At 27.8% G+C, this 10,617-nt stretch overlaps 1 protein-coding gene across 2 annotated transcripts in view; it reads left to right on the top strand.

Moving 5' to 3' along the window:
- Positions 1-201: 201 nt before the first annotated feature.
- LOC107442216 (cytoplasmic polyadenylation element-binding protein 2) overlaps positions 202-10,617 on the top strand; it is an 80,164-nt gene continuing 69,748 nt past the window's right edge. For both annotated transcript variants that reach the window (XM_016055714.3, XM_016055713.3), the window contains exon 1: positions 202-1,288. In XM_016055714.3, the coding sequence (XP_015911200.1) occupies positions 368-1,288 (921 nt within the window). In that variant the 5' untranslated portion in view covers positions 202-367. The remainder of the gene's footprint in view (positions 1,289-10,617) is intronic.

Below are 10,617 nucleotides of genomic sequence, written 5' to 3'. Positions count from 1 at the left end.
AATTTAATCTAAATTATGTCGAATAAAAAAATTTTGAACCACAGTTCAGTCATTTCACTCCTTGATTTTAAAATGTTAGATTTTAAATACGATTTGTCATTCAAATTTTAAAACCTATATCGTTATTTTCTTCAAAATATATAAATTTCTGATAAATTAATTTATATTATAAAAAATCAATAGTTTTGTTGGCAACAGCTTGTACGTAAAGCAAAAACAAAAATATTCCTATCGTTTGGTTTCGGTGTGCTGCTGCAGTGCGCATTTACTCAGGACGGTCGAACGCAGCACATAACATTCTCTGCGGCCGAGAAGAAAAACAGCTGATAAACAAAATAAATAACTACGCTATCACGTTGGCCGTCTGATGGGGGATTATAATTTTGGTGTAAATTCGAGCGTAGCAGCTTTATCTCCTGTCGATTTCCAAACTAATTCCTGCAATACTTCTTTATTTTTCCCAAGCGATCCAGTCTCGCATACGATGCAAGATGATCTCCTGCTTGATAAATCCACCGGTAAACAACTACAACAGCTGTCCCCTTCCAATGATAATACCACAAATGGAGATCAAAATGGGTCCGATGATTATTCTTTAAGAAATAAAAAAAATGACGACTCCGAAACCGACGAAGTTCAGATCGACAAAAAAAGTTTGGACTCATCTTCTCCGGGAACTACATCTTCTCCTTTGCAACTCGGTTTCTCAGAATCATCCAATTCAATTAATATCACATCCACAGCACCAAGTTTTTGGTCTACAGTTGGTACCGATGATTCTTTCGTTCAAGGGATTCCAACTATGAATGGTACACTGCCATTCCAAAACTTTGCATCCTCCACAAATCCAATATTAAGCACCAATATGGGACCTCAGTTAAATATTTCTCAACAACACACACCTCAGAGGCGTGCAATAACCGGTGCTCACAATTTTCCTCAAAACAGGCATCAGCCTCAACCTAATTTATTTAAAGCTTACACAAATTGGAGCAGCCCCCATCAAACTGCTTGGTCAACTCCACAAACACCCAACACCCTATCCGCTTGGAATGCGGTAAACATCTCAAATCATAAAAGGTCCGTGCCAAATATGAGCCCCATCTCTCCCATGAAGAAGACCCAAACAAATGTTGGCCAACATTCTATGGTTATATCACCGTCCAAATTTCGCCGCAGTACATCGATGCCCGTTGGAAAACCATTTCCTCATGGACTTGGAACAAATTCGAATTATGATATTTCTGGTGATGAAAACAGAGATGGAAATGTCATCTTACCTTTTCAGGTAATTTTATATTCATTATTTTGAAGATTCAATCTTCTAAAATTAAATAGTGTTTTCAAAACTGATTAATTTAAAAAATTCTTTACACCATTATTATTCCTCCATTAAACGTTCCTTTTAAAAATTCTTAATTGTAGTAATGCTCTATATTTTTAAAGTATGGTTGAACCTAAAAATATAAAGATAAAATAGGTAATCTTTTTGTTGTGCCAAAAATTAATGAAGACTCAAATGAAGTTATCAAAATTGGAATGGTGTTTCATTTGGAAACAATAAAAAATCTTTCAAAAAATTCTTCTCACTAATATTATTTCTCCATAAAATGTTCTTAAAAACTTATAATTAAAACAAAATAATAATTTGTACTCATTTAATGATAATTTTAATTAAATGTTTTGGAATTTCATGTATGGAATACTTTGGAACTTTTATTGAAGTAATTGTATTACAGATTAATAGGGATTTAAAACTCAATTGATAAAATAATTGTAAGTGTGAAAAAAAATTTCTTTTTTTATTAAATTCTCTCTATAAATTATAATGGAATTGAAAAGAGAAAAACAATATAGAATTTTTCTGTGTTGAAAATAGTAGAGTCGGGTGAAAATGATGCTCAATTTTGGATCCTCAAATTTTGGATGGTGTTTACATATGGAAACTGATTATTTTAAAAAATTCTTTTCATTAGTATTATTTCTCCATAAAATGTTTTTTCTATAAATTTATAATTGTAAGGAAATAATGTAGTGTATATATTTTATCCCAAATTTTATTTGATATTTGGAAGTTATATTCATAAATTATTATTGTGTTTTTCTCAATGTAATAATAGCACAGTTTAAAAGAATTCATAAACTCAATAAAGAGAATTGGTATTATTAGTAAAGTTTTTTAAGGAATTTAGCAAAAACTGATTAAATATTTTTTCTTCTTCAGAAAATGGTTTCTTTTTAGATAATAACTTAATACAGAGTTCACATGACCTAGAAAAACTAAATCAGTTGTAGCTAAGATTTTTCTGGACTACTGAAAAATGCTTAAATTTAACTATCATTTGTGACTTAAGAAATTATTCCCAAGTTATTTTTTTTTTGCTTCCAAATATATTTTTAAATTAATTGCTAAAATTAATAGCTTAAAATTAATAGTTAGAGACCTAGATAAATCTCACTTTAGCTACCAAATTTTCCAGACCATGGGAACCCTATTTATATTATTTGATTAATATTTAATAGCTATTATCTCATCATTTATTTTTAGCTTTTAAATAATTGCTAAATATGGTACATGGTTAGATAATTGATGAAGATCGTTAATCAGAGAATAGAAATAACTATAATTTTTATTTCTTAATAAATTAGTCCTTTTTTTAGTATATACATAGGCTTAGAAATTTATTTTTTTATACATTGCTTTTTGAATTAGATCATTCTTTTTACTCTTGTTATAAAATAGGTTTTATTTTATCAATTTATTTCACTGTTTGTTAAAAGTATAAGTTTATTAAAAAAATTTAATTTTCATCTTTCTAATCTATGACTTCATATCAATTATTTATTTTTAACATTCTCATAATTAAAAAGACAATCATTGCTTTAAGAAGTTTTCACTTGTAATAAAAAATTGTTTTCATTATTATTAAAATATTTTTATATGTTTATAAAAAAAAATTCTTCCTATATTACACCAAAACATTTAAATTTTTTAAAAAATTTATTATTTTATTTAATTATTTAGGAACCTTATATTATATTTAGATAGGTTTAGTTATTAATTCCTCTGCTAAAATTATTTTAATATTTATTTGTTATTTCACTAACTAAATTAAATCAGGTTGATGTTTTAGCCTCTAGATGTTTTAGCTCAAGAAGAAACCTAAAGCAATAAAGGCTTACACTTTATTTTTAAAATTATGTTCTTAAAATTTTTATTAATTAAAAAAAAAGTAAAACTGTTCTGTTAGCAACTGAAACAGTTAAATAATTTTTTAGTTTGTTTATTTTTTTTTAATTTTCTATTGATTTAACTTTGTTTAAAAAATGGTTTTAACTTTTACAATTTTAACAAGTTTTTTTTCGTTTCAATAAATCAAATTTCCGATATGAAGAGACGAATTGTTTATTTTAAATTGTAAACTTTTATTTATTTATTTATTGTCCTGATTGATCCATTACCATAACCATTTTCTATAAGAACTTGCTGTTCAAAAACTATTAAAATGAGAAATGCTGTGTGAAGGTAATAGTTGATATTTCGTTTTTGTGTTGGTAATTTATATGTTTATTTTATACTGTATTGAATTCCATTCTTTTTTTCTTTTTTTACAAACAAAACCGCGATTATGCAAACATTACAGCAATCTAGCTGCAGCTAAATTCGTTTTTCAGTTCTAGCCAAAAACTTCAAATAAAATCTGTAAAAAAAAATAGTGTTTGTTTTAGGATAGCAATAGGGTTTTAGGATAGCAATAGGAGTTTTGAAAACAGAATTGAAACTTGCGATGTAGCGTGATTTACCGCCATATCGTCTGAAGAACAAAACTAATTCTGCATGCACTGCAGGTTCCACAAGAACGCGAATCAATATTTCTACAGTCGTGTCTTAGAAAAATTACAGAAAGCGATATTTTACTTAGAATGCATTTGAATTAAACATTGATGGAAATAAAGTAAAAAAAACGGGTAAATTGATTTTTTATAGTAGCTTAGTATAAACTAGTGGTAAATTATTGAATTCTATTTCCATAATAACTAACTTTAACTAGTCGAAAAACATTCCTTTTTTTTGCAAATTTAAACATAATTTTATTTTTAAAAGCAAAATTAGCATTGAAATTCGAACAAAAATTCACCGTATAAATACTCAGAATCCTAAGCAATCGACATAATTTAATTTTTTTTCTGATTACGTAACTTGTTTGAAAAATATAAAGCTTTTGCATTATAATTTTTGGATGAAAAAATTGCTTTCAAACCTAGTTAAAGCAGCAGATGTTATTTTTTCTTCCTGTCACTTATCTGTTATGATAGCGAAATCCTAGAACAAGAGCTGAAGCGTTATCATTGGAGGAACTTCCTTTCTTTTCCTGAGGAGGATTATTTTAAGTGCGTTAAGAGGAATAACTAGGATTTTGCTGCAAAAACATCGTTTTAGCCCAAGACCTGATTACGCTCTCATTTCCATTTATGGGAAGTGGATAACAGAGATTTAAGTAAGCTAATAAAAATTAATCTCTCTTAATCTTCAGATTTGTTATCTTATAAGAAAATTAAATTAAAATAGTGATTTGTTAATTGAATCATTGAATCAGTGTGCGAAAAAGAGTTAGTTAACTTCTATGCTGATATTTATTTTTAGATGCTTTAAAGTCCTTTAAATGCCCAAAATCAAGGCAGGGGAATTCTAAGAGCAATCAGTAATTATAATTTTTAAAACTGTCTTTACCAATTCAAGGACGCGTGTTTATTAAATGGATACATATTTATTAAATGAGTTTTGATTAAAATAATAATTATTTGTATACGTTACGTGTGAGCTAAAACGGATGATTTTCTCTTTTATAATTGCTTCGTGTGATAGGTGGTTAAAACCAAAACTTGTGAAATTCTTTTAATTGTTTTAGTGACAAAAATTGTGTTTTTATATTTTTCTTCTGCGAAATTCAGGAATTTTTCCAAATGATTACCATACACTGAAAATTGAGAATTGTTTTGACGTCTTTTACACCTGCTCTAATACCAGAGTAAAGTTTTTAAACTTTGCTAATGAGACGTGTTTATTTTACTTTACCTTCGTATTAATTTTTTAATTTTCACTTCCGTTGGTTTTTCTTTATTCGATAGAGTTTAGAATAAGTTAAATATCAATTCCATTTTTTTAATATTTACTTCTGTGTTCACATTATTAATAAAAAATGTATAAATATTAAGTTTTAAGAATAATCTTATTTTCCCAAATTCAAATGAATCTGCCATCGTGATCTCTCAACTTTTAATTCACATTGGGATTGTTGTCTTTTTAGCTTTGTTAATGGTTAAATATGTTGTTTAATTTGATAGTTAAATATTCAGTTAAAATCGAAGTGTAGACAATTGCAGAGTGAGGAATTTCGAAATACTATGGATAAACAGTACTTTCTTATTTAATGACTAATATTTTCCTAATGTTTGAAGAGTTTTATAATCATTTACACAATGGTAGGATTGAGCAATCTCTTAAGGTTAATTATTTATATTTAAACGCAGTATTTGAAAAGTCTGAACAGAACTTGAAAAACAAGCAACGAAGCTTGCATAATATTTCATAATTAAATTTGTGATTTTAGAAGGTTAAACTTTTTTTTGTTAAGAGTTTGCCAATTTCTGCCATTGGAAGAAAAAAAAAAAATTTTTTTTAAGCAAATTTTTTTCCTCATTTTTATACTATTTTAAAATTCTAAATTATATAATTTCTGCTTGGCTTTCTTTTTGATTTCTTTTTTGTTTCATTTCATAAATTATTTTATGACTTGTATAGATTGTTTTCTTTATGAAACATCAAATGGAGATAAGACTTTTTCGAATAAAATTTCATTGCTGTATTTGACATATCTTTGAGGTAATTAAGGAAAACGGCATTAAAGTATTTTATTATAAAAATATTTTATTTAAAATTTCTTTTCAATCCTGAACATTCGAAAGCTCTTCAACTGAAGTATGTATTTTTAGAAACCAATTTTTCACTTCGCTTAACTTAATTTGTTATAATTTAAACAATTATTTTTATTTTAAGAACATCAAATATTATATAAAAACCAATCAAGTTGTGATTTTTATAAATCCTTTTTGAACACACAGTATTTGCATTCTTTCTTTCTTTTTTTTACATTAACAAAATTTTCTTTTCAATTATATAGTATGGGTTAAAATTCTCCCCTTTTCTAAGATGAATTATTCTAATGCATTAGATATCTTAATAGGTCGTGAAAGATTTTAGAATTACTTTTAGAATATTTCTGATAAATAATTGAACTCAAAGGGAAAAAAAAAATTGTGCTGAATTCAGAACATTCACATTAATCGCCTGAACTATACTCCTTTTTTTCGAGGTAAGGGAAAAATTAATTTGTTTCCTTTTTCATCTTTCTTTTCGTATTCGTGGTTTTGTGTGATATTCTTTTTTTCTTTCTTTTTTTAACATCCCCGTTATCTCCTTTCCCCTTTCCTTCATGCACACAAAAAGGAGATAAGTCCTCGCACAGTTTTCGTTTACCTTATCAATTTGTCGATATTGAACGACCGTACCTGAGTTGCGTAAAACGACGACGAGAAAAAACAAAGATGCTGTGTGCACATCATCTCCTCCTACTCCTTGGCTCCGTGCCAAAGATGTAGAATGGTAATGCAATCAGCTGTGAGACGCACCGCAATACGTCATGTGATCAATGCGGAAGAGAGGTAAATACCTATGTCTCCAGCAAAAATACAGGCATGAACACACTGCTGCAACGGCGCGTGCAAATATCGTGAAGAACAAAAAAAAAATACTAAATAAAAAGCTAAGCCTCGAAGGTCATGGTCCATTTAAGATTCCGTGAAATTTGTCATTTTTATACTCTCCTTACCGTTATAATACAACTTGTAATGATTGCCCTCGCTCGATGGCGTGAAATTTTTTATCTTCTCCAAAAGTCAATGTAACAAATGGTGCGGTGGGCCGCGAATTTAGTCAGTTGCCCGCATCACTTTTTTCTTCTTCCACTTGTCTTCCTACTTCCCTATTTCGATGTTCGTATGTTGACTGTTTCTATTTATGATTGTGAAGAAATCCGAGAGTTGCTATATTTAGTTTAAAGTCGTTGAGCGTGTTGTTTTGTATATTTAATCGATATTTAACAGTTTTTATTTATTTATTTGAAATTAAAATAGTTACGGCTAAATTTAATCCAAGCGAATGCAACATAGGTTTGGATTGGATTGTTATTCAGATGGACATCTAGCAATGTTGTGACTGGATTATCGATTAAACAACAGGATCGTTGAGCGTGTTCTTTAGTATATTTAATCGATATTTGACAGTTTTTTTTTATTATTTAAAATTTAAATAGTTAAGGCTAAATTTAATCCAAGTGAATGCAACATCGGTTAGGATTGTTATTTCGATGGACACCTGACAAATGTTGTGACTGGATTATCGATTAAACAACAGGATCGTTGAGCGTGTTCTTTAGTATATTTAATCGATATTTGACAGTTTTTTTTTTATTATTTAAAATTTAAATAGTTATGGCTAAATTTAATCCAAGTGAATGCAACATCGGTTAGGATTGTTATTTCGATGGACACCTAACAAATGTTGTGACTGGATTATCGATTAAACAGGATCGTTGAGCGTGTTGTTTAACATATTTAATCGATATTTGACAGTTTTTTTTTATTATTTAAAATTTAAATAGTTATGGCTAAATTTAATCCAAGTGAATGCAACATCGGTTTGGATTGTTATTTCGATGGACACCTAACAAATGTTCTGACTGGATTATCGATTAAACAACACGGTCCTTGGTGTGTTGTTTAATATATTTAATCGATATTTAACTTGTTTCTTTATTTATTTGAAATTAAAATAGTTATGGCTAAATTTAATCCAAGTGCTACATTTAAAAGATTTTAATAGGATCTAAAGATCTTAAAAAGAAGGATCTTTTATTGAATTGATTTATGCAGACCGCATCAAGATTTTGTAAGTTGAAAACTTTAAAATTTCTTAGATTGAGAATATATATATTCAATTATCTTCAATGTAATTTCTTAACCGAATTATTAATCTTTTTATAATTAATCTCTTTATAATTTATTAATCTTTTTTGCGTTCTTTGAATTTCGAATTCTTTAGTGTTCATCAATGAAAAACGTTAAATTTAGTTGAACGAAACGTATTTCGGAAACGTCGTTAGCGCTAAATTCTCTTCAGCACCAAGAAGCTGAAATCCACCTGATATATATTTTTAACAAATTACATCCTTTTCCAAAATAAGCATTTTTGCTTAAAATTGCACCATACTAGTCCCAACCCTCCAATGATTTTTAAGATAGCCCAAAATGCTTTAATCTAAAAATTAAAAAAAAAAAATATTTTCCTATCTACTCCAAAATTTGTATTTTCTCATACATTTGCAGTAGATTAGCTTCAAAAAAGCTGAAAATTGAGCATCGACACTTAAATAAGTTTCCAACGTTAATAAATCGTTACATTATTCTTAAAACATCATTTCTTACTTAAAATTATTAAAAAGAATTCGAATTTTTTTAAAATAATTAAAATTGATGTTTTGAAAACCTAACAGACCTATCACTGATATGGTTAAGGTAGTTAGTAAGCGTGATTTGCTAGTTCTTAATAAAATATAAAGTTAAAGAGTTTTAAAATCACTAACAAAATAATTAGTATCAACGTTTTCTCTGCAAATTGGTGGCAAAATCTTGCAAAATCACAGATAGCAAATCTCACTCTTTAGCATTGAAAAATACTAATATTTCGAATATTTTAGAATCAGTGTCGAAAATATCATTATAGTTCAATTAAATGCTACGTATTCAACTGATCAATCGAACACGATATATATATTTTTTTCTGTGTTATTGTAGGGTCAGCAATAATAGTTTATATCTACTAATATGTTCGCCTGCATGAAGCATAGTTTACGAAAACTTGAACTCATAAATAGTTACCTGGTATTATCTTGAAAATATAGGCTGGCAAAACCAACTTCACGGGCACTTTTTTTTTTTAAATATACGAAAAAATGACTTTGAAACATTGGCATAAGATACTTTTGTATATGTAAGGTACATTTTGTATAAAAAATTATTTTACTATAAAAATGCACAGCTTTTGGCCCAGGGGCCAAATATAACTTTTTAATCTGAACGAAAAGTAATTTGAAAATTGCTCAAGATTTTTTTTTATTTTTAAAACTTCTGAAAAATTATTTAAATTTATAACACAGACATATTATTTAAATTCACAAACTTATTAACTAAAATAAAAAAAAATTATCCAGACATTTTTTTTTATGAGTGTAGGGGAGGATGCTCAAAGATTTTTTTTTTTTAAAAAAAGGGATAATTTAGACATTGTCAAAATTATTAAACATATATTTCAAAACTTTCATCGAAAAATTTTTTTTGCAAGTTTTTAAAATATCTTGAAAGTCCTATTATTGAGCTTGAAAGTCCTATTATCCTCCTCGTCCATAGAAGGAGGGGTTGACAAGGAATCACGTTTGACAATTCTCGAAATATTTTTAAACATTTGTTTTCGAATTTATTTATAAATTGTTTTCTACTTTAACGAATTTTTTCGTTTTAATTTTTCAAAAAATTATTTTAACTTCATAGGTTGCCGTCTTTAATTTTTTCTTTTGTGGTACAAATTTGTTACTCGAGAATAACAAAAGGCCTCTTCAAGAAATGATACCCTCGACATAAATATCGTGAATAACTTGCATAGTTCTTGGGTAATAAACTACCTTTTACGGTGCCTGGAATTCAGAAGGGAACAATTTACATAAATGTGACTATTTGTTATCTTTTAGTTATTTCCTCAAACAGTAAGTCTTCACGTAGAAACATCAATCGTCTCGTGCCTTACCTTTTTAAAAACTGTGCGCCATGTTTGAAAATTTCTTGGAGTTCGTTCAGGTATTTTGAAGAAAAAGTATCCTCGTTATAGAATTGTTGTAGCATACATCTTAATATTGTTCTTTTGTATGAAAAGAAAACAAAAACTTTCGAGTGTCGAAGATATTGCTGTATGTATGAAGAATACAAGTTCTTGAAGTCGTCCACATTTAAAAGAAGGAAGAATTTGGAAGGATTCATCCATATTTCATTTATTTTTATTTTCTAGTTGTTTTCTATTTTTCTTACTGAACTTCGTTTTACATTTTAGTATTTTCTTTTTCGTTTACAGTTGTGGAGTTTTATTTACCCTACTTTTATGGCATTGAAATTCTTCATTGTTTAAAAAAAGAAGAAAAAGAAATTGTGATCGATTATACGAATACAAAATTTTTCATAGAGCAAAAAAAAAAAGTAAACTTGTAAAGTAAACTAAAAAATATTCGATGTTTATGGTCCTAATAAAAATTAGGATTTTTTGAAAAGTTTAACGGAAAATTTATCTTTATGGTATTCCTGAAAATGTCAAAAATTATAATTTTCATTTAAGGCAGTATATTAAATCAAACCAAGTTTTTTCTCCCTACAATTTGCATTTTTTGTACTTAAATGCAGATCACATTGTACTTTGGCGTTGAACTTTTTTAATTGTTACAAGAAAAAAACTTA

This window comes from Parasteatoda tepidariorum, chromosome 2, assembly GCF_043381705.1.
Source record: "Parasteatoda tepidariorum isolate YZ-2023 chromosome 2, CAS_Ptep_4.0, whole genome shotgun sequence".
Taxonomy (NCBI): Eukaryota; Metazoa; Arthropoda; class Arachnida; order Araneae; family Theridiidae; genus Parasteatoda; species Parasteatoda tepidariorum.
Note: the sequence above shows the minus strand (reverse complement) of the source record. Positions and strands in the feature narration are given on the sequence as shown.